This window comes from Gymnoscopelus microlampas, assembly GCF_963454915.1.
Source record: "Gymnoscopelus microlampas genome assembly, chromosome: 13".
Classification (NCBI taxonomy): domain Eukaryota; kingdom Metazoa; phylum Chordata; class Actinopteri; order Myctophiformes; family Myctophidae; genus Gymnoscopelus; species Gymnoscopelus microlampas.
In genome coordinates this window covers 25,687,333-25,712,094 of record NC_139950.1, presented here as the reverse complement: position 1 = coordinate 25,712,094, position 24,762 = coordinate 25,687,333, and the positions used below count along the sequence as shown (strand labels likewise).

Below are 24,762 nucleotides of genomic sequence, written 5' to 3'. Positions count from 1 at the left end.
CTGTTTAAGGGACATGTTTTAGGTTATGCACCGTTTAAGGGACATGATTTAGGTTATGCACTGTATAAGGGACATGATTTAGGTTATGCACTGTATAAGGGACATGATTTAGGTTATGCACCATATAAGGGACATGTTTTAGGTTATGCACTGTTTAAGGGACATGTTTTAGTTTTTCACTGTATGGGGACAGAACATGCCTCCTGGTTGCTGAACGCTAGTTCTTGCAGAATGTGCAAGGTCCCACTTGTTGTGGTCTAATGTGAGACCTGCATTGGCAGCAGGTTGGGTGTGCGTTTGAAGCCAATATTTGGAACCTTGAGCCAAAAGAACGTTCTACCTCCAGGGAAGAATGAGCCATATCAGGTGCCCAAGGTCCCCAAAGGACAGAAGGCCATGGTCTGGGTTTTGAATACGTAGAGCTCTGCTCTCCTGCCTTACTCCCCACGCAACTCATTTGAAACTACAAAGGCAGTACAAGGCCCTGTGCTTTGGTAGGACAAATCTGTATCCTTGAAAACAACTGATAAGACCATAACCTCTCCGGTCCCATGTGTATGACGCAAGTTCAATTGTACAATTGTTTAAAAGATATGCACCTGCAAAACATTCTGAAACTTAAGAGAAATGATTTGTGTAAAAGCACACTAAGGAGACCAAAAGGCTGGTTTTAATTAATTGAACAACCACAGCACTTCACTTTGGATAAGCGGTAAAGTATAAATTGGATCCAAGAATGGTGCTGTGTTGACTCCCTTGTGGATCAACCTCCTAAGTGTGTCATACCACAAACCTGGAGTCACCACTTACAAAAAAACTTTGTTACTTAAGATGTTCAGCACCCTCTGCTGGTTTAATGTTGTAAGTGTCTCAGCTGACAATGAGGGGACTTACCAGTAAATGTTTCATCGTTTTTATTTAAAATGTGAAATTGCCAAGTCACAATAATGTAATAGGGATGCTCTAACTGATCAGCCTGGAGTCTTAACCGGTTTACTATAGATATGACCCTCAGTCGTCTTACTACACAGTAATATCTTGAGTTAGTTTTTCTTTGTATATCTTCTTAGGTCCTTTGTTACTGAAATGCACAGCTTAAAGATATCTGCTGAAGACTGTATGCTTATGTTTAATAGATGGTAATGAAAAGCACAGTCCACCTACCGTAATGTAAATCATTCTGTACAATTTTGTTAAAATGTCAATATTGGCTCAAAGCATCCCAAATGGAGCATCCCTGCTTATAAAGGGGAGGAAGACAAAGGCAACTACAGAACATGCACAGAAAAAAAATAAGCTTACTTGGGGAAATAAAACAAAGGATTTGCTGCCATGTTCCACCCAGACATGATCTATACAGAAAACCCAACCGCTGATAAACATCTTAATCATTTACAGACATTGTCTACAAGAAGACTACTTATAAAACCACCTGTATAAGGAACTGACTGGAAAAAAAAGAAAATATATATATTTTCTGTATATTTTGAACCAATAATTATAAATCTCTGTGAAATATATTATCTTTCAGTATGGGTTACTGGCTGCATTCTTTGGGGAGAATCTAACAGTGCCACATTGCAACGTGGCCTAGTTTAACCGTAGCAACATGGATGTAACACAGTACAAAATTGCTCCCATACCGAGGTAACAGGACATTTTGCAACCCTTCTAGCAAAACATTCATAAATGAAACAACTGGTCTGCAATAACACGTCACTCACATTGAGAGACATTTCAACAACCTTTGACCCAGAGTACAGGAGTAAAAATAAGTTGCTTAACGGGAAATGTGATGAGGCAGCGTGTGCATCTACATGCACTGTGCTGAATACCATAAACACTTTCTGTGCACAATCCACAAGCACACAAGGCAAAACGGATAACAGTATAACGATAAAAATTACAGTGCATGTTCAGTTTGTAAATAATAATTACTTATCTGATCTGCCTCTTGTATGAAGCCAGCACTCACTGTATGATAACCATTAAAAGCAGATTATACCTTTGGACCAATCTGTGTTAATAAGCAGGATTTAACACAGGTCTTTCCGATTCAGCTCAGTAACACAAACAACAGAATAAAATACCACAATAATGCAGTTTAACCGTCTGTGAAAATTATCAGATAAAAAAATTGGGCACAGCATTTCCTCAATTTATACAGTCTATATGAAAAATAGATGGCAAAGTTAGACTATGTTAAAGAAAACAAAGAAAACGTATTTGCACAGCAGAACCTTGGTCTGACCTTTACTAATCTTATAGTCTTCCACGGAGATGACCGACAGAGCTGTGGAATACTGGTGAAGGTAGTTTAATAATACAACAGAGAAGGCTGTGTGTGTGTGTGTGTGTGTGTGTGTGTGCATGCTTCTCAGAGCTCGTAACCTGAAGCTGTCATTGCGCTCTGGAGCAAGTTTCCATGGGGTTTGCAGAGTTAGCAGGCCTGAACACGTGTAATGTAACAGCTCATGGCACATTCCTACTGGCTGGATCTCAACATGAGAGCCCATACAATCTTTCTGCTCAACAAGGAAAAAATACATTTTATGACTGTTTAGGATGAGGACAAGTTAGGATTAAGTGTAGTCTAATCAAGGGATTCTCAGCTCTGGTTCTGGGTGCCTGCGGTATGCTGATGGTTTTCATTCCACCCATCTCAACACCAGGTGAATGAAGTTAACTACTTGGCAGGATGTAAAACTAACAGCTGTGTTGCTTCATAGGACCGGAGCTGAGAACCACAGCTCTATTATTCTATTTGGCTGTACAGAGTTTGGCTCCAGTCCAAACTTCCATGGATGGGATTATTAGCTGTACAAGTTTAGCTTGAGTATGTTTAAGCCCAACAGGTACAGCAGTGCAAAGGGAAGCAGCATAGCAATGGGGAGGGATAACAGTATAAGTGAACAAATGCATACTGGTTTCTGTGTGCTAAAAGCTATATTATATGATGTTGAATGGAAAAAATGGCGTATGCTGAATAAAGTCACGTTTTTTAAAATCAAATTGTAGACAATTATGGTTAAAACATACTCTCTCGCCATGCCTTTCGGCCTGGCGGAGACAATTATGGTCTGGTTTCAACATTCTGTTGTTGCTAGGTGATGTGTGAAAATCCTTGTCAACATCCTATCAGCTGTCTATACCACTAGCAACATTTAAACAACTAATAATAATTATCTAATATCTATACATTCCAGGAATCCAATGTTTGCCAAAATATGCCACAGTTCTGACATCATAGAACTGATGTCATAGACTGGCCAAATTCTCTACTGCACTATCTATCTGCAGTCTACCTACTGTATAAATCCATGAAATCTCTGCGGGTCTGTCCCCAGCAAATCACGTGAACTCTCCGACCGATCGACTTAAAACTAGGCGTGTGTATCGTCAAGGACAGAGGGAGTGCAATGCTGAGTGAGAATTCTGTCGGATCGGTGGTTGTCCAGATACATCTATAAATCCCAAAATCTCTATTTTTGTCTGTCTGTGTCCCTTTTACGCCCATATATGAAGGTCTGTGTATCTATCTATCTATCAATCGGTCTGTCTGTCTGTCTGTCCGTCAGTCATTCTGTCCATCTATGTCCCTTTTATGCCCATATATAAACTGTAGACTGGCCTCCAAATATCATGATAAAGGGTACTGCACTAAGTACTCTGACAACAGGTATTGTTTAACCCAAGGGGCATGCGTTCCCAATGGGCATTGCCCAAATTAATACTAATATTGAACAAAAACACATTTGTTGACTAGTTAGCTAAATCAGTTCAAGTAGTTTTTTCTGAAAGTTTACATAATTTCTCATGGCACAGTCACAAACATGATGTGCACAAACACTTGATCAATCATGAGAATGGTGTTGTTTTCAGCCTGAAACCCAGAGTTATGTAAAGAGAGAGTGGCGACAACGTAAGTCCAAAATACATGATCGTCACATGATCCACGTAGACCTCAGATAGTTCCAGTTACCGGTACATTGAATCAGATGTGATGATAATATACATTCTAAGTCTTTGATTATCTTACCTTTTAAATGTGCATGACTTAATGGTCTATTCTGCTGAAACTCTGCTGTGTTTTTAGTGTTTGCTGCTAACTTCCAGGAAATGCGGAAATTGCTGTTAAAAGAATTGGTCCATTGGAGTGAACGGAGTTGTCGCCACTCTGCCTTTACAGCACTTGGCTGAAACCATCTACACATCACGTTATTCTGTAAATGTAATTTGTTGTAAATGTAACAATCCCACAGGTAAATTCACAACTGTTAGCTAGCCGTTCCTGTCCTCCTCACCTGACTCTAATCTATATTGAGGTGACTTGTTCATAGACTAACCTTTAGGTTGAAAGGAAACTATCGTATTCTCCATTATCTTCCTTGACTGCTTGTCTTCAAAGAACACTTAAAATAGTTAAGAAAAATGAAACTAGGACATCTACGGGAGCGAAGAGAAGGGTAGAAGACCTCTTCCTCAGCCCTCTCCCCCTCTCCTTCTGCATGTCTGTGGGTCCCTTACTGTCACTTCACCTTCTCTCCTTCTCCCCGTCTACTCCTCCTCCTCCTCCTCCTCCTCCTCCTCCTCCTCCTCCTCCTCCTCCTCATCATCATCCTCGTCGTGGCAGTGTGTGATCTCCAGGGGCGTTTGGGGGAACAGGTGTGGTGGCTGGATCTCACTGATGGAGCGTGTCAGCTGGTGCCGCTCGAACTCGTGGATGTCTACATCCTGTCGATTGCGAGTGGCGAGCGGAGACTCTGTGTCGTTGATGTTGACGTGCGTGTGCTCCACTGTCGATTCGTGGGGCATCTGGGGAAGGATAGAAGAAGACAAAGGAATAGTGAACACTCCCTAGAGACAATTTCAACGTTCTATTGTTGCTAGGACATCCTGTCTGCTGTTTATAACACACTATCACATTTTGACATTAAGTGTCTCTGCAGGTGTCTAGCCGTCTATAAGGGGGTAGGTCTGTGTGTCAGTTCGTCTGTGGCAGCAGTGACAAGACTACACACACTTTTGTAGGCCAACTAGCTAACTCAAGGTGATAACCAACTCAACGATTTATGTAGTTTCCCAAGGCAACGGTTACAAATAGTTAGGACAGCGGCATTTATTGTTTACAACCTGACAACATATTGTATAACACAGATATTTCCAGACAGGGTTTTCTTATTAACTTCTAATAAGAACCTTCTCATTAACCATTCATAAACATGCCACAGTAGGTATGTTGTTTACTTGTTATCCTAGTTACTTTGTAACAGATCGTTGCTAGAACCAATTCCTAAACCACTTACGGTGTTGTTGATCATCTAAGGCTCATGGCGGGTACTCTGACCTTGCATGTTGTACATTTCTCTGGATGCGTCGCCCAAATGCCTCAATTGTAACTGTACACAGTAAGGGTCTATTTGTACAGTCGTATGAGTTAAATTACCACTGAGGAGTTTCCTGTGTAAAATGTATACGGTCAGGGCTCACCAGTACATGTGCGGCTCTGAATAGGTAGCTGAACGGGTAGTAGAGCAGGTTGACGAAGGAGGCGGCATACAGGTCGGCGTAACGCATCACCTGGGAGGCAAACAGGGTCTGTCTGGAGCCACTACGGAACAGGCTGCCCATCATGCCGTAACACATGTCCATGTCATGAGTGATTTTCTGAATATAGGCAAAAGAGGAAGGTCAGTGGAGGAATAGCTGACATGGGTTATTAATATAGATCCATTTGATGTGTGTGTGTGTGTGTGTGTGTGTGTGTGTGTGTGTGTGTGTGTGTGTGTGTGTGTGTGTGTGTGTGTGTGAGAGAGAGAGAGAGAGAGCGAGCGAGCACAACAGAAAAGAAAAAGGCTAAAGTAAAGAGAGAAAGGGTGAAGGAACGGTAAAGGTCAATTAATATTTTGTTGCGCGACCAGGTCGCTCAATGAAAACTCGATGAAATGAAAAATGTGTCACAATGGAACACGTTTTTCAATTTAAAATCAAGTTATTTTTGTCAAGAAACATGATTGTCTACCTTGATGCGTCTCTGCAGTGTGCTGATATCAGGCCTCTCATTGCTGCTGCTGTCCAGGTGCCTGGAGACAAAACACAGCATGGATTTCCACATTATTATTATCACAAATCCTGTATTATTACACTATATAGAATTACAGAATATACAGTGGCGCTCATACGAATACATATAATGAATACCCTGTTTTTAAGTTATATAGGGTTCAACAACAATTAACAATCTAATCTTTACCCATTTGCCATGAGGTGGATGTGCACATTAGTATCGATATAACAAAATGGATCCGATTGATCTGTGATTGACAGACGGACTAAGTTTAACCATACCTCCCCGTCTTTATCCGTAGGAATAAAGATCAATACATGGTGCAACAGTAAATCTAACACTCTGTACTGCCACAGCAGCAAATAGAACACATCACAGATTGTCTGTGTGCCACTGTGGCGATGTATTAAATAATGTAGCCATTCTCCCCTCTTAGATCAGTAAAGTCAGCAAAGCACAATGTTCAGAATGTAACAAAAGAAGTCTTCTTGTAATCAAAGCGGTTTGGCATTGATCGACACAGCTGATGTCACAAGTTAACTAAACATTCACACATTTCTTTAAGCTGGTGTCTGTGTGTCAGCAGGAATTAAAGACTCACTTGTAGAGCTCAGCCAATAAACAGTCCAGGGACTGAAGCTCCTCAAATATGGCTGCAAAGAAAACAGGACAAAGTGCAAGAGATTCCACGCATCAGTACACAGTAAACGTATGGGTCATTGATTAAATGTAACGTATCTCTGTGTACTGTGTGTGTGTGTGTGTGTGTGTGTGTGTGTGTGTGTGTGTGTCCAGCCTCACAGCTCTTGTCTGTCCACACATGCAGCTCCTGGGCCAGTTCAGGTATAACCAGGAAGGTCCTCCAGCCCTGACGCTTCTTGGATTTGAGAATGTCTCCAAAGATGTGGTCCCCAATGTACACAATGTCCTTCCCCTTGGCCCCCACTAAGTCACACACAATGTCTGACGAACCTGGGACAACAGACAACATGGTTTAGTTTTTTAGCCTTACATTATCTGATCATTAATCACCACAGAACCATTGTTCGGAGCCTGACTGGTTGGGCATTGTACTACTTAACATACTGTTGTTGGTTGTATGTGGCTGATCTCAGTAGCCTGGTAAACCCTCCCTCCGGAAATCTCATTTCAATTCGATTTCAGAAAGGAGTCTGGTCTGAAACGCCTTTCTGCAATAATCGCTGTGGGCTGGAGTTGGGCAGGAGTAATACCGTTGACTGACAACCCCTTCAACCAATGATCGTTTTTCCCCTTCAGCCAATGAGCAGTTCAATTTGACGAGCTCCAGACTATGTGACGCAACGGGACTTTTGGGACGGCCATGCCGAAAATAGGTTGCCTTATTGGGATACATGCGTGTCACTCCCCGCCCCTGCCGGTTCTCTAAATTTATATTTTTAAATAGGCTCTGTCATGATTAATTGACCACATATATGAAGTTAAACAACTAAATTCTATCCAAACGATATCTTATAAGTAAATTCCGTGCCTCAAAAAAGAAGTTTGAAAGCGTTATAAAACTGAAAGTAAGAAGTGAAGGCACTCGCACAAACAACAATGGCTGCCGTTCGTCTTTTTTCGGCGGCTCTCAGGCTGCACTCGGGTTCATTCGGGCTCACTCGAACTCGCCACCTGATTGGCCAACTGTCGCTGTCAATCACAGAACAATGAGCGACGACGCTGATAGGCTCGTCGGCTCGGCGAGCAGAGCGATTATTGGAGAAAGGCGTTTCAGACCAGACTCCTTTCTGAAATCGAATTGAAATGAGATTTCCGGAGGGAGGGTTTACCAGGCTATGATCTCAGAGCTAAGGCTTATTCTATGGTGGTACTTCTAGTGCATAAGCCAGTCATATAATGCAGTCCCTCTCACTGTCAAACTTGGTCTGGGTAGGGTGTAGACACCGGGAAAGCATAACGTGTGCAGAGGATCATGCTATCATCACCAATTCACCTCCCCACTGAACAGGTGCCCTGACCAGCAAGCCACAAGTATGCCTCATTTATATATAGTTAGTTACACTCTGGTGTTGCGCACCGAAAATAGCAGATATACAATCTCACAACGCGTCGCAGCAGGAGGCAGTTTAACCTTGGAAGTCGGTGTGCGACTTCCACACACAAGTTGTGCCATCAAGTTGGAAGTGAATGGCTGTTGGGTAATGGTGTGTTTGGTATACATTCTCTGGATTACCCAAATTCTGGAGGATCAAATGTATGCATAATTCATAGGATAGGGAATACTAAATAATGGAAAAGATAGGGGGGGGGATTGACATACTGTATACATTTATTGAACATAATGTTTGATTTGTCTGAGGATTTAAACCACACCATGGGATATGCGGACAGAGATGTTAACTCTGACAGCTCTACAGGGCCACACAAGGACAGAGCAACAAGTACAGTATGGCATGGGCTTCTAGTAAAACCCACAGGACTGAGACCTTACAGTACATCAATACACATGGTGTTACATTACAGGCTGCTGACAGCAACGCTGTCAACACTTCTGCGTTTATTATCTTTTTTTATGAGGCAGAAGGACCACACATGTGTTCTTCCTTACTGGGTTCCTGGATGTAGAGTTAAGTTGTGAATTTGAGGTCTAGCCATTTCAAAATTAATCAATAATCTATTCATAATAAACGTTCTCTTTTTTTAATAATCATGCATTCATTGTAATCGAAGCAAAAGTTGACAATAATCGTGATACCGATTTGAAATCATATCGCCCAGCCCTAACTGAGTGTATGAGTGACCACAATTTGCAACTGTGTGCCCATGGCAGCAGTCTGCAGTGCCGTGGGATGAATAATGATACAGTAATGCCAGATTTATGGGTGGTAAAAAATTGTTGAACTACAAGCTCACAACACGTCACAAGATTCACAACGCCACATGTTGTGAGCTGATAGATCTGCTATGTTAAGAGTAAAAGACAGGAAAATGGTTCTCAATCCCCTTTATTTACCTCCAGAGTACACGATGCCATGCTGGAGTGGTCCTGTGTAAGTGCCGATCTTCAGCCGGCCTGTTGCCTGAAAGAGAACCCTGTCATCATGAGTCATGTATGCATCCAATTCCTACAGAGTGCTGTAATGGCTTATAAAATGAAGTTACCTTTTTTATCTATGAGAGAATTATTTGTAACAAGATTCTAGTATAGTTGCCAAAGAGGACAAGTCACTTCCACACAACACTAGCCAAAACACCCACAAGCAACCAGTGGCAGATCAGCATGGGAGCATATTGAAAACAACTCTGCATGCATGCAAAGATAAAAAATTAAGCATCTGTTAAGCATAGTTTGAATAGCAACTTGTTGAAAAGAGTATCCGAATATTTGGGGCCAGCCCTACTAATGACACTTTTGCTGCGTTTCCACATAACAATCCCCACACTGCATCGCACCACACCACCTGCTTGTGCTGTCATTTCCATATGCAAGGACCTGGGACAAAGTGGGCTTATTTTGGCACCACGGAGTGGTCTGAGGCAATCCAACCAGGGCCAAACCGGTGACATGTAACGCATGAGGTTTCGGTAGGCTAGATATAGCACTGGATTTGCTGTGATTTGAACTCAATTTGCTGTCATTTGCAATGGTTTTGCTGTGATGTGTTAACATTTGTTGTTAATAAACTGTTTTATTAACATCATCCATTTGATTCCACTCAGGGTTCACAGACCTGTTAGGGTTTGTACCGATAGCTGGAGTAGCCCACTGCCTTCCAGGGTCCCCACACATTTTTAGCAATGAATTTCCAAAACTTTTCCAAAACTTTTCCAGAATATTTAGCCCAATTTCCAGGCCTATATAACAATCATTCGGCGCAATAATGTGTCTCTTACTCCTATGTAGAATGCCCAAAGATAGACAGTGTAGCAAAAAATAAAGTTTGAGACATACATTAGGCTGCCGTCACACAGCCCGTTCGGTGGAGGGAAGGGGTGTGGTGGGGGGGCGGTGTGGGTGGGATGGGGTTGTGTATGCCGGGTGGCAATGGATGGACCAACTCTGAGATAGTAGTTTGATGAAGAGGTGGTTGCAGGGATGGGTGTGGTCCAGCTTATTGTAAATATTACATACTGCACATAAACCAATGACAACAGCAATAACACCTGTCAACAGATCAACTCACCGTATCCACTTGTCTCAGTACTGTTCCTTCTCCAAAGAAAAGTGGTTTACGGGCATCTACCAGGATCAGGTCAAAGTAGGACTTCCAAGGTCTGTGGGGCATACCTGCCTGTGTTGCGTGCACACACACACACACACACACACACACACACAATATCTGAGCCAATGTTCTATGAGAGTCAAGACAGAACTTTTGTTAACGCGTTCTGAATGTTTTACCTTTGGCCCGTGAGGAAAGTCAAACAGGTAGGTCATGATTTTCTGAAAGAAGAGAACAGTACATTTTACAAATCTGAGCTTCCAAACAGTAAAAAAAGAATACTATGTACCACTGAGAAGTGTTAAAGGTGTGATTGATTCAATTCTGTTCGTCTCAGAACAGCTCACCTCTGTGTATTTGTAATCACTGTTGGTAGCCAGGAAGACCTTAGCCACTTCGTTCATACGACTTAGGAGGAGAGGAAGCTTAGGCTGGACAGATGGACAAAAGAGAGACAAGAAGTTAAAGAACTATTTGTTTTCCTTTTCTTTCTCTTTTTTTTTGGTGAGAAAGTTGAGATGAAGTGCAGTGAAAAGGAAACCTAGGAGAGAGAAACTTCACATGGAATCTGGTCTGAGAACGTGTCTCCAGAGAAATGACTTCATTCACCAGTATGCCATCACCAGAACATGCCATTTTGAATGCTATTCAATGCGGAAATACAATCAATAGCAAAGGCATTGGGAACATCCAAATTATATAGTGAAAAATGTCACATCAAAAGAACAATGACCTCCATGTTAAACAATGTTAAAGGAGTGACATATAAAAACAGATTTTCCATTGCCCTTCCATAAGTAAGCATAGTAGCATTTTAATACTGGAGAGACTTGGAATAGTGCCGCTGCTCCTTTACATGGAAAAGGAGCCAGTTGAGGTGGTTCTGCCATCAAATACGGATGCCTCCACAGGGAGGTATTCTAGACGCGCCCAGCTGGGAAGAGACCATAGGGCAGACCAAGGACCAGATAGAGGGATTATACCTCCATGCTGGCTAGAGTACACCTCAGGATCCCACAGTTACGAGTTAGCTAATGTAGCCCAGGATAGGGAAGTCTGGGATTCTCTGCTGGAACTGTTATCTCTGCGACCGGACTCCGGATAAGCAATAGAAGATGGATGGATGGAAGGACGGTTTAATAGAACAGGCAGCCAATCAGACCTGTGTATGTAAAGACTGTGCTACACTCAACGGCTTGTTCTCTCTATGGGGAGAAAAAGAGGCTGTGGAACAATTAGAAACTAGTAGAATTTGATATGAAAGGAATGATATAAAATAACTGAAAAGCGGTAGTTAAAGCAAATTTACATTACTTCCCCAATGCCTTTGCTATTGAAAGCACATGGTAATGTACAGTATGTTTAGGGAGATGTAACACAGCAGAGTTTACTTACATCCCGTACCACATACTTCTCCAGGTTTTCAACTGTCTTTTCTTTTAAAGACCCCTATGAATAATCCAAAATAAAACACAAACGTCAGAATACAACTGAGTACATTTAACCACGTAAACCCTCTATACCGAATAAACTAATACAGTAACAGTATTTAGTTGACCGGTGTTGGCTCTGGCCTTGTCTGCTCTTTTTCCCCTCTACACCAAATCTCTTCGCCGAAAATAGCTGATCTAAAAGCTCAGAACGTGTTACGTGTTGTGAGCTTGTAGATCGTCTATTTTTGGCAGATGTTCCCCCAGAATTGGGATGCTAAGCACTTAAACCATAGCGTCCCTATTCTGGGCAAGCCATAATAGGCGAACATTTGCCGGAATTAGGCGGATATTTGCCGAAAACAGCCGAGATTTGGTGTAGAGGAGAAAAGGAGGGGTCCAATTATAGACCCCTGTGGGATCCCCACCAATGAAATATATACTAATGTACGTAGGGTTCAAATGGTTAAGCAACCATGAGATCAATTGAAGTAAGATCATGGCATAATTGTAGGAGGAAAGATGGAATATGAAGAGATGATTTGACCTTGAAATGGACCCAGTCTACGGCATCGCGGACATCCTGAAACATGCTCTTGAAGGACATGAAGAGGTCTCCATTCTTAAAGCCTGTCTCATAGCTGGGGAAAAAGTCACAGACATAATATACTGTACACTTCCTGTCTTCATTATATTTCTAAACCACATAATTGATAGATTCAGATTCTGTCTTTGCAAACTGTGGTGGAGTTGCATGTTTTCCTTGCTGCTGGTAACCTGCAATGGCTCCGTTTCCTATGGTTGAGTGTTGGACTTTGCAAAAAGTTTACAAAAGCACACACATCCAAACGATAAAATACCATGTTGATATACAGAAAAACACGTTAAAACACAAAAAAGTGTCACACTGGATTATTCTCCCATAATATATATCCATGGGGGAGCATGATCCATTGTAATTTTGTACAGACTTGCTCATCGGTATGGATCAGTGACAAAGTAACTTCTTTTAAGTTAAGAAACTGTAATCAGCTCACTTAACTTATTAGATAAAGGCAAGATAAAGATGCAATACAATAATTACATTCATAATGTCAAACTACATACCAGATTGATATTTCTGCATGTTGACTGTAACATTTAAACATACCTTGCGTAATTAGGGCAGTTGGTGAAGAAGTCAACCAGGCAGGCGAAGAGGTACGTTTCTGATGAAGATGGTAAAACACTAGAATAGGTAAAGCCTCATAATGCACTGCTCACACTTTTTGACATACTGTATCAAACACCAACTCAACACAATTCCTTTTACATGTGAATGCACATTGGTGAATAAATATATAATGTTTCTGTACTGCTTTATACAGTCAGTGCCAACTTCTTTTACCTCATAATTTCCAGTGGAAAGTGCTCAGAACTTACTCCTGCTATAAAGTTGTAGATGCACCTAAGATCCTAGCTCTACAGTACATTTTGCAGATTTTAATATATAATGATACCTTCAAACCCTGAAATTGTTACAATAATGCTAGACTTAGTTTTTCGACATGTAAAGTATGCGTTTCCTTACCAGGAAGGTTAAAGAGTGTATTGAGGATGTAGAAGCGGTCTGTGTCTCCACGCTGAATAAACTTATTGGGGTACATCTCCCTGATCTCAGGCCTGTAAAGGGACAGAATAAACATAAATTAGCTTTTTCTGAGCATTGTATGACCATCGTAACTCCTTTTGTTTCCATTTACTGGGGGCATGGTTTTACCAATGTTGTCTGCTCTTTTAACTTTTTAATGTTTTTAACGGCCTCGCCTCTTTTTAAATGTGTCTATTGTTTTTAAGCACTATGAGTTGTGGAGAACGGTATTTTGCTCCCTGTATGCCTTGTGTGTATTGGAAGTGACAATAAAAACTGATTCTGATTCTGATTCTGATGATAAACAGTTACTGTACATCTGAATTGAACGTAGTTGGTATTTTATTTGACACAAAAACCCAAAATAGAAACCCCCAGTTTCAAAACAATTCCTCAAATATATTTAAAACATTTTCATGTTTGCATGAGATGGGTGAAAAATGCTGATAAATGAAATTGTGTGATGCAGTGCAGTAGATAAACCTTTATTGAATAAAGAATGATGTAAAGAGGTTTCCTGTCATAACAGACATAGCTGTGAACTGTGGACTGGCTAACATGTATAACACAATGGCAACAAGCGTGTTGGTTCGACATGGGACTGAGGTTTGTTTTTTAGCAAGATTGGCCCAACCAACAACCACCTCCAAAAAATATTTCAGAACTGACAACAAATGATCTGTGGGCACAGAGCCAACGCCCAGAGTTCTGCTAAACTAAACAGACGGTCTCAATTATTTTCTTTTTTTACTTTCTCAAGGCATATTTTATTCGCTTCAGCCCAGGTGATGTTTTTTTTTCTCTGATATTTGAACAATCTACCTACTAAACGTTATTTGACATTTAACGAAAACATAGTGAGAGCAGCAGATCTCACCCCCTGGTGAAGTTGAAGCCGTGTGCACACACCAGGATATTCCCGTACGCATCCACCTTCAGCAGGTTCCCATACATTGCGTCAAACACCAGACCTCTGTGAATAAAGCCAGCAGAAAGAGGGCGAGAGTGTGTGACAGAGAGACATGATAATAATAGATGTGACAGAGAGATAGACAGAGACAGAAAAAATAAAGAAAAAGAGAGAGATAGGAGTGTGTGCAAGACAAGACAAGACAAGACAGAGAGAAGTGATTTGTTATGACTTCAGTGTTCTTTTTGATACTTTATGCATAAACAGAGAACTCTGTGGGAACAGGGACGAGCTCTTTACACCAACCTGGTGGGGAAGGAAGGATCGTAGACGAAGTTTCGAAGCTCTTGTGGATACCCAATATGCACCAGGCGCTCCACTGTTAGCTCAAATCCCAGCGACTCGTACTCTGGGGATTTGTACACTGGAGAAAGAGGGACACAAGTTCACGTTTATGTGACATTCATGTTCCCACAGTCAAATATCTACTCACTCATGTAACCTTTTGGTTAGAGCTCATGATTAGACCACAAAATTAACAATTACATTGTTAACGGCACCTGTAGACCCAGGTTCTTTGAAATCTTGCTCCTAACCTTTGTCAATCCTCCGTTGTTGAACAGAGCAGAGATCACAGTGTCATTTGCTTTTCAATCTCCTCCCTGACAAATTGTTTCCTGTCCCAGGTCTAGAGATTCCCCCGTCGACAAACTGGGGAACAGTGATATTTGTTTAGCTACTATCCCAACGGTGCCCTGTATCAGTTGAGGTCATAGCCTCCCATTTAGCTCCTGGCTCTGGTCCACAGTGACTAACCCAGATCAACCCCTTCCCCACGCCCCCCGCCACTCTCCTCTCTCCATCTCCAGCCACAGTAGCGTGTGGAATTAGTTTGCGGTCTGCTCATAGGCTGGGCAGGTCCCTAGAAACAGCCAGATGTGAGCAGCTTGAGTTACAACGGTAAGCTCCAGTAATCAGCGCAGTAGCGTGAGGGTGGGATTGGAGAAGGGGAAGCGGGGGTTGCAGAGAGACTGCAGACATGGCAGAGAGAGTAAATGGAGTAGAGTGATAGGGTGCAGTCTGTGTTTTACAGTCGAGACATGGAGTCAGGTTGTAGAGCTGAGTCATGCTTCAAAAATGAAATTTAGGCTGTATGCCGGTTGTATAACCTCCATCTACCAGGTTTAGAGCTGCCGTGTATGTGTGTGTGTGTGTGTGTGTGTGTGTGTGTGTGTGTGTGTGTGTGTGTGTGTGTGTGTGTGTGTGTGTGTGTGTAGCAATAAAATCTAAAACCATGTTAAGTACGTGGGACACTAACAACTAAGGGACCATGGACTCTTCTGAACCTTTGACCCCTATTGGATGCCACAAATTAGCCATTTCAGGTTTTGTATTGTGGCTCACAAAAAAAGCCTGTGGTCCAAACTGGTTAGGAATCTGCTTGAGTATCCATGTGGTCACCATTGCACAATTAGTTTGTGGATTATGCATATGACAGATTAGATCATTTGTGAACCTGTACATACCTGCCAGAGTGTAGTCCATATCAAAACCAAAACATTTGATCTTCTCCATTGCCAGGCTTCTGTTGACAAAAACTCTGTGGAGAAGGAAAACAATGGTGGGCATTTTAATGCATGATGACAAAGGGCAAATGTCAGAATAAAAGGCTGCAGCAGAGAATGCCTGACAGCAACACAGGAGCCTTTATTAACGTTACCCTTAAACTATAAATGATGAATCTACTGTACAATTGGCAATATACAGAAATAGGTTCAAACATTTGTATTGTCTCAATATTGCCAGGTTTTCTCTAAGGCCATATCCACACTAATACATTTTCATTTTAATACAGCTATTTAAAATGAAAACAATCTACTCCAACCTAATTTAGCCTGAAAACGTCACATGACCATTCACATATAGTACACTAGGCAGGCCAAGGTGAAGTGAACTTTGATATCCGTGGAGGCTTAACTACGATCAGGTCAGTGGGCGGTGGGGAGGTCTACCCCAACCCCTTCGTCTGCCTCCATACCTCCCTCTCCACCCCACGCCTACCCCAGAAAGCAGTAGCTGGTCCATTGCCACCCCTCCCTCCTGTTCACAGCTCCAGCACAGCCCCACAAGCAAACAACGTCAGTCCCAGAAGGGATTAGCCAGGCTGCGTGCTGGCAGCTGCGTTCCAGCACTTCTTCAACCTCTCCCTGAGGCTGAAGTAGTTACCGCAAGGCGAACGGGCCGTTCCCACCGGATCCTAGTAACGTAACTTGGCAGCGCCCCCTTCTGTGACCAGTGGTGTAAACTAACGAAGTACATGTACTCAACTTAAGTACAGTTTTGAGGTATTTTTTACTTTACTGGAGTATTTCCAATATGCAGTACTTTTACTTCTACTCCACTACATCTCAGAGGCAAATATTGTACTTTTTACTCCACTATAATTATTTTAAAACTTTAGTTACTAGTTACTTCATAGGTTTTGATTATTATTAAATTTGTATACATTTTATGCATTTGAAAACTTTTTCCACCACTGCGACGCACGTGGCTCTCTCACATGCGTTACTAGGATCCGTTCACCTCCGCAAGACTGTCTGTCTGTCTGTCTATCCATCTCTGTGATCTTGGGGGAAAGATTTTGTAATTAAATTGTTATTAAAGACTGTTTTGCTTGTAAATTGTATATGATTTTTGGGTTGACATATTTGGAAACTGTTATCTAAAAGCAATAACAAACTAAAACGGGGTCAGCAAGGGGTTATCACAAGTCTCCATTTTAGGGGTTTGCGTTTTAAAACTAAAATGTATTAGTGTGGATGTAGCTTAAAGCTCCATAATGACAGATTTCAACAATGTACAGTACTTCCACCCAATGCATTTGTATTAGGTGAAGTCTGACTTCTGTTGCCTTGCTCCACTGTGTTTCTACTGTACACAGCCCAAGCAGTTTGGCAAATTATTTACCCTTACATTGTTGAATATAAAATAAGAATATTCTTCATATAATTCTTAATATTCTTTCATATAATTTATTGAAAGATAATTAAAGAACTCAATATATTGCCCAGCACAAAAGAATAATTGACAATAGCCCATTGAAGGGGCATTCTGTCAATGTTTCTTTGAAAATAAAAGGCAAAGCTAGTTAAAACAAAGGCAAAACAGGGCTCATGTCAGTTTCCGTTTGGTTTACCAATGGTTGCTGAATGAGAAGTTATTTTTCAAGGAAACTTCCAAAGAGTTACAAAAATAAACAGATGAAGCAACCACAACAACAACAGCAACAACAAGCATGCAAGCTTTTTGATTGCAGTAACCGATCACTGCATCTGAACCAAAAACTTCTTTGCCAAGCACCAAATCTTAATTCTCAAATAAAAAGAAAGGTGCACATTGGCCCCATCTTTTCGCTATGAGGACTACCTGCCTATCGTAGTGTTCCTTACGGTGTTCCTTTTGTATTTAATTTTTGCAATTGGTTTTAACCTCTATAGCAGACAAAAGGCTTATGATATCAACACATCTGTAAAGACCATCTCCACCAATCATCAACACACATTTGTACACATTTCAAACCCCAAAAAGTCTTCAAAATTCAAGTCGAATAACAAAACAGGAAACCTTCTCATGCTAACCACAGACTTTATTTTCTGCATTAATCAACAAACCTACGTAAAAACATTGGAAATCATCAGGCTGAAGCAGGAACACTTTGCAAACTCACTTAAAAATGTTACAAAGTGTAACACTAGTCTATTCCAAAATGACCAAATGAAATTGAAAGCATAATCGATTCGAGTAATGCCTTAAATGAAATCAACATGCCTCAGCATTTAGAATTAGCATCTAGAATAATCATAATATAGCCTACTATAGTTCTTATACTGTAATTCTACAATAGATCATTCATGATGGAGTCTCCATTGTCCACAGATTATGGAGTATACATGTACAGTACTATATATTGTGTGGAACTGCATGTAACCTTGCTGGCAGTGGTTCTCAACTTCGATCCCTGGCTTTAACTCATAACTCAGCTTTCCTGCTGTCTGGTCTAAAGAAAGAAAGAGTACAATGAAGACAGCTCCGCCAATTATCTATTGTTAAGAACACTTAAACACTATATCCAGTGGACCAGCGTCCCCCATGGAATTATACTAGGCATCCTTTTTTTTTAGTTCAGCTATATTCACCGAAGGATCGCCCCAGAATAGGGACGCTAGGGTTCATGTGGTAAAAACATCAAAAATCTAATAGTTCTGTAATCAAATTCTGACCCAATCCTGGCTGAAGTTTCTATTCAGATGATGTGGGGTGACACTGAACTGATGGATGAGGATGGACGCATTAATGGAAATCAAATGAAAGGACACAGGATGACTGAGGAAACAGATTCAAGAGCAGCAATTAACCTACTGCTGCTTTGGATCCACAGGCCAACTCACACTCAGGATCAGTATGGATTTAACAGCAGTTCCATGGAGATTGGATGGTCAATCAGTTCACATCACATGAGTCAGTGGCGACACCCCCTCCCAACAATAACAACAAAAGGATGGCATACCTCATCGCAGGATGGTTTTGAGCCAGATCCCTTGGAAAGCTTTGCAATAGAGAATACATGTGTGATGATGACAGCGTTAAGCCTGATTCATACTCCGTTGTGTGACAGTGTCGTTCTGCGATAACAGCCGACCTGCAAGCTCACAATGCGCTTACGCGGTGTGTGCTGTGTGCGTGTAGATCTGCTCTTCTCGGCGAGTGACACCGGCGTACAAATTAAGCATTACCATGGAACTAGCAGAGGTTGCTACTACTCTATACTTCAGTGTCAGTGTATAACCAATATGTGTTCAATGTCATACAACTGTATTACCAAGAGGACATATGATAGGGCTGTCACCGTTAAGTTTAGGCTGATGTTTGTTAAGCAATACAAGGCAAGTTTAAGTTTACTTTTTTTGTATGGTGACAGCAATCACTGTTTCAAAAATGTCAGAGAAAATGCATACATATATGTGTATGATATTATATATTATAGTTTCACTAATGATTTTTTCTTAAAGAATACTGTCATATACGCATATCAGATTACTATCTGCTTATGCCCTGATTGCCCTCTTTTCCATACAAAGGGAAATACCTCTAGGACAACTAGCTAATAACCAACCACTGGGCAGGCCTATACCTGTGTATTTAGTTTATTCAGCTTGAAATAAATAATACATTCAAACTCACATTTCTGCTCCAAATATTTAACATGACTTTTGTTAAAGTGACAGCTCTAACATCTCTTGCAGATGTCTTTGGCAAAATGTACTGTTTGAGTTACCATTTATTCCCATTCCCAAGATACTTGATCATTATAGTCCAAAACCCTGCTCCACTTTGTGTTTGTTCTGATAACACACATACACAAAGAAATAACACAATGCAATCAACATACAGTACATTTTTGACACACTCACACATACAGATGATTATACATACGGTTGTCTCAGGAAGACTACTGCTCTATTTAAGTGGCTTTGTTTTGTTTTATTTATTTGGAGTAGAGTGTTCTCACAGTCTATGAACCCTGATATATATACCTGTGGTGAGCCTCTCGTCTGTATTTCTTCATCGTTACACCGTCCATGTTGGCTGGAAGATCTGCATAGTTCTGTAAGCGGTCGCTCCATGAAGTCGCCATGTTGTAACCGTTAAAAAGTGCTCCTGTGAGGAATGGAGAAACAAAGTATCAAATGAACTGCAATGCAATATTTAAGTTCCAGGCCGGGTTACTGTTTTTTTTATTTTTGCGTTGGCTATTCAAGAACAGCAGATACACAAGCTTGAAAGTGTGAGAACTACTCATTCAGAAGGCATTTGTAGAATCGGCCTCAGGTCTTAATAGGTTAATCTGCTCAGTAACATCAAAGTGTCTGACTAAATAGACGTCTTGTTTAGTGAATACTGGGTTTCCACATCAGCATGCAGGCTTAGCCTACTATCAGATGTCACATGATGAGGTAACTCAAGACCAAAACAGTAACAGGAAGGATATACTGTCTGCAATATTCAAATAATATCAAATCTAACCTATAGCATTGTTTGGGACTGACATAAGTAAAAATGATACTAGAGATGCACCGATACAGGTTTTTTCAATTCCGATCCGATCCGATATATCAATTAGGATATTTTTCGATATCCGATATATATGCCGATATCCGAGTAAAACTTTAAATACAAAAAAAATGCATTACCTTTCAATTAAAGACATTTATTACTGAATATTTTAAAGTACAATAACAGTAGAAAAAAAAAAAAGTTTGCTGGATCGTTTTATCTAATAGTAATTTGCTAAAACGTTTGGTTATGGTCTTACAATTGCGTGATTGTATTATATATATTTATAAACCAGAGCCTTTTTTTAAAAACTTTTTTATTTTATTTTTTTAAAACTTTTTTTTATCGGAACGTGTATCGGTTATGTCCTGTCCGATATCCGATACGTGAAATAAGTCATATCGGTAGCCGATACCGATACGGTATCGGTATCGGTGCAACTCTAAATGATACCTGCCAAATGCCATCTATGACATAAAACCAAAAATGTCAGTACAAGAACAAGAACAGCAGCACCGTCTACACTACAGCAATACAGTATATAGCTGTGGTTAGACACTGATTTCTGACAACACTGCAAAGCCAGGACCAAAGCCAGGACCCGATAACAAAAAATCTCAACTAATGCTACTGCCCTATCAGCTAAAGCCAGACTACTGGACCACAAACAGAGCTCACCAGGCTTGGCCATTGGGCCAATGGCCAAGCAACAATGTTACTTTAAAGTGCACAGTAGAATCCTCTGTGTATCTTAATGGACCATTTGGTTGTCCATTTGTACACTCCCAGGGAGCAGAGTTCCAAATGGATACACAGAGGATTTCTCATTTTACTGTAGTCCGCTAGGCAAGCAGAACAGCGGGGGGGGCATTGCAATTTGCAGATGAACTGAATGCAAGGGGCACGTCACGCTGGTGCCACACAGGGCCAAGAGCACGTTAGGTCGACATTTGTGACCCATCGAATTATGTGACACACACACACTACATATTTAGACCAGTGATTCTCAACCTTTTCAGGCCGCGACCCCCCAAAGGAATCATATTTGAACTGGGGACCCCCCACCCTGAGAAGCACTTGGAATTATAGGAGTTGAGGCATTAGTTACTAATTTAGTTTGACTCGGTTCCACAGATAAATATTGTGAAAATAGCTGAGGCGTTGTGAGCTTGTAGATCAGCTATTTTCAAAATGTTTGCCTCTTTCTTATATTATTTGACAATTTGGCCAAAGTCTGACCAGTTTTTATAGTATAGTTTCTTTGTTTGTTGATTATTTTTAATGTATCTTGCTCTTTTCTCTCATTTCATTTCTTTTTTTTTTTAGGTATTAAAAGTCCTTAAATTGTCACTTCACTGTCATTATAGGGACCCCAAAAATCTTGAGGTGACTCCCCCTGGGGATCCTGACCCACAGGTTGAGAACCACTGATTTAAACAGATCAGCGAGGATGTTTTATCTTTTAATTTATATGAGAAATACATTTGAATGTGGAAAGCACAACAGCATACATAATTAAAAGTATCACTACGTTAAATTGTATAAATCGATTTTTAAAAAAAAGTATCGTGGATGTAGTGCTGAGGATAATTGTCAGCACATCACGTCATAAGGCAATGAAGACAAGAAGCCCTTTTAGTAAGATGACACCATCCGTTCTGATGCCAAAAGTGGCATCAGAATTGAGGTGGTTGAGTGGGATCACTGTCTGCAATCAACAACTTTATACATGCCAACAAAATTGTTTCAGGGGACTTGCTGTAACCAGCTCATCTTTGCTTAGCCTTTAACCCATTAAAAGCGTCAGTGTCATTTTAGAGATTGAGCTAAAGGGGGTCCGTGGCCAAATACTTATCATTTTGGGGGTCCTTGCCATGAAAACGTAAGAGCACCACTGCAGCATTATGTTTTTCAGAAAACTGCAGAATCGGGTAAGACGGTCAGTGGGGACCTCCAGCGGCCCTTGAGGGCCAAACTATAGTTATAGCATCAACATTTTAAGTTAGCCACAACGTTTAACGCTTGCTAATACTGTGACTATTGAGAAATGTTTTTTTTTTTTGCATAATATTCAAATTGAAAGATTTGTATCATTTTTAACATCACAGTCTTCTCTTATGGGGGTTCCTGCTGGAACAAACGGCCAAACAAATACAAATCAATTTGGGGTTTCTTGATGTTTGAGAAACACTCAGGCCTACATCAACACCATGAAGCCCAGAAGAACGCATAATACAGTTTTCTATGGAGTCACAGAATTCAATTTACTCTGCTGTGTGTGTAACACATACAGTACATTTCTATACTAGTATACTATAGAAATGTAGAAATGTACCTATAGATTATATAGGTCCTCTGCTGTGTGTGTGAGACACAAACAGTGAGTACATTGACACATAACAGTACATTTCTATTGGTCCTCTGCTGTGTGTGACACTCATCCAAGGTCACTTCGATTATGCGTGCACCTCATGGTACCACAACACCACAAAAGGCCTTAAAAGCAAGGCTCCAGACATCCCAAAACAAACTGGTAAGGCTAATCATTGGCCTTACATCTACTGTACAACTCATCTAACCCCTGCTCACTTTGCTAGGGTCGGATGGCTCAGGGTATAGGACAGAGTACAGCAACTTGCAATGGGCCTGGTCTACAAGATACACCACAACCTTAAGACACCCATGTACCTGACAAAGTACTTCAAAAACGTAAATGAAGTCCACCATCACAACACCAGAGGTAGCTCCAGTAATCACGTCCAACCTAGATTTGGCACAAACAACTACAAGGGGTTGAACAACTGACTACTAAAAGCAGTGAAGGAGAGTAAAACCCTGCTCTCCTTCAAAACTGCCCTAAAAGAGTACCTTCAGTGGCTGCAATTCAAAACTAGCCCCTGTAAAAGTCATAAACTAACCCCCCAACCCCCTTTTGTTTCTTTGTTTCTTCTTTGTAAACTGTTTATATGATGTTCTGCATAGTAGTGTTAATGTCACTATGAATTGAGTACATAAGGACCCCATTAGGCTTTCATGGGCTTTTTAATCCTGTTTAGTTATTTAAACTGTACTTTCATGTGTTTTTTTCTGCAAATGTAATTAAACTAAATAAAGCATTCAATCAATCAATCAACACACACATACAGTACATTTCTATAGGTCCTCTCTGCTGTGTGTGTGTGTGTGTGTGTGTGTGTGTGTGTGTGTGTGTGTGTGTGTGTGTGTGTGTGTGTGTGTGTGTGACACATACAGTACATTTCTATAGGTCTGTGTGTGTGTGTGTGTGTGTGTGTGTGTGTGTGTGTGCGTGTGCGTGTGCGTGTGTGTGTGTGTGAGAAACATACTGTACAGTACATTTCTATAGGTCCTCTGCTGTGTGTGTGTGTGTGTGTGTGTGTGTGTGTGTGTGTGTGTGTGTGTGTGTGTGTGTGTGTGTGTGTGTGTGTGTGTGTGTGTGTGTGTACAGCACAGTACATTATATCAGATACAGTATAGAGCAGTGGTTCTTAAAAAGTGGGGTCCCCCAGGAGTCCTTGAGGGGGTTCCAGGAGGTCCCCAGCAAAAGGTTGGTAACTCTCAGAGTTATGTGGGTAATTGTGGTCTGACAGCTGTGTCCCCAATGAATAACTGAGCATTGCGCCAAAGCTAAGCTAGCCAGCTAGCTTAACTCGGGAAGTAAGTAAGTTACATTTAATGAAAGGGAACGCCTGCATACTAAAATATTACAAACGCTTAAAGGCGATATAGGCTGAGGTCTGGTTTAATGTGTAGACGTTTAAACTCATTCTTTCCCAAAAAGACAAGCCAACGGACGGACAGCTGAGTTCCACTCACCCTCTAGTCACTGCTGCTGACTGTAGACTGCTTCTGCTTGTTGTGATGGAGTACCGACGGAGCATGCGCAGAGCCGAGCAACATTTGGGGAGACAGAGACATAAATTGATGCTACTTGTCGCAAAAGTTTTATACCAAGTCAATGCAAAACACCAAACTACTGCTGTCAACTTTCAAAAGTTTATACCAAGCTAACCTCTCCTATATGGATGTATAACTAAAGCTTAAAAATAATTTCTGTGAGACAATGCACAATTTTCATAGTTTAAAGGTTTAGTTGACTTATTTTCTATCAATTACACACCCCATGAAGATGTTTTTGTTTTTGTCGCAAGCCAATCATTTGATGCTAATGTCATGGTAGGAGACTCACAGTCGACACTTTGAGTCTCCTAAAAAAAAGTCACTATCCCTTTAAGATAGTCTTCCCTCAAGTTGCAATCTAACAAAGCTCTGTTTTACACTATTATTTTATTCCTATTTATATTCAATATGTATTTTTACATACATTGTTTTGTTTTGATTGTTTGTTCCATTTTTGCGTTGGCAACAATGTAAATGTTTTGAATTGA

The 24,762-nt window shown here is 40.9% G+C and overlaps 1 protein-coding gene across 2 annotated transcripts; it reads right to left on the bottom strand.

Moving 5' to 3' along the window:
• Nucleotides 1-74: 74 nt before the first annotated feature.
• nt5c2a (5'-nucleotidase, cytosolic IIa) lies at nucleotides 75-24,233 on the bottom strand. Of its 2 annotated transcripts, none has more exons than XM_084076690.1 (18): nucleotides 24,191-24,233; nucleotides 19,837-19,960; nucleotides 15,769-15,842; nucleotides 14,549-14,666; nucleotides 14,210-14,305; nucleotides 13,273-13,364; nucleotides 12,853-12,910; nucleotides 12,250-12,343; nucleotides 11,668-11,721; nucleotides 10,620-10,703; nucleotides 10,452-10,493; nucleotides 10,234-10,341; nucleotides 9,063-9,129; nucleotides 6,869-7,039; nucleotides 6,669-6,720; nucleotides 6,023-6,083; nucleotides 5,491-5,667; nucleotides 75-4,815 (listed from the first exon to the last, which is right to left on the bottom strand). In XM_084076690.1, the coding sequence occupies exons 2-18, from the start codon at nucleotides 19,935-19,937 to the stop codon at nucleotides 4,558-4,560; spliced, it is 1,707 nt and encodes a 568-aa protein (XP_083932816.1). In that variant the 5' UTR covers nucleotides 19,938-19,960; nucleotides 24,191-24,233; the 3' UTR covers nucleotides 75-4,557. The 2 variants fall into 2 exon arrangements, with proteins under 2 accessions (XP_083932816.1, XP_083932815.1); XM_084076689.1 differs by lacking the exon at nucleotides 24,191-24,233 and adding an exon at nucleotides 21,035-21,081.
• Between the last annotated feature and the right edge of the window lie 529 nt (nucleotides 24,234-24,762).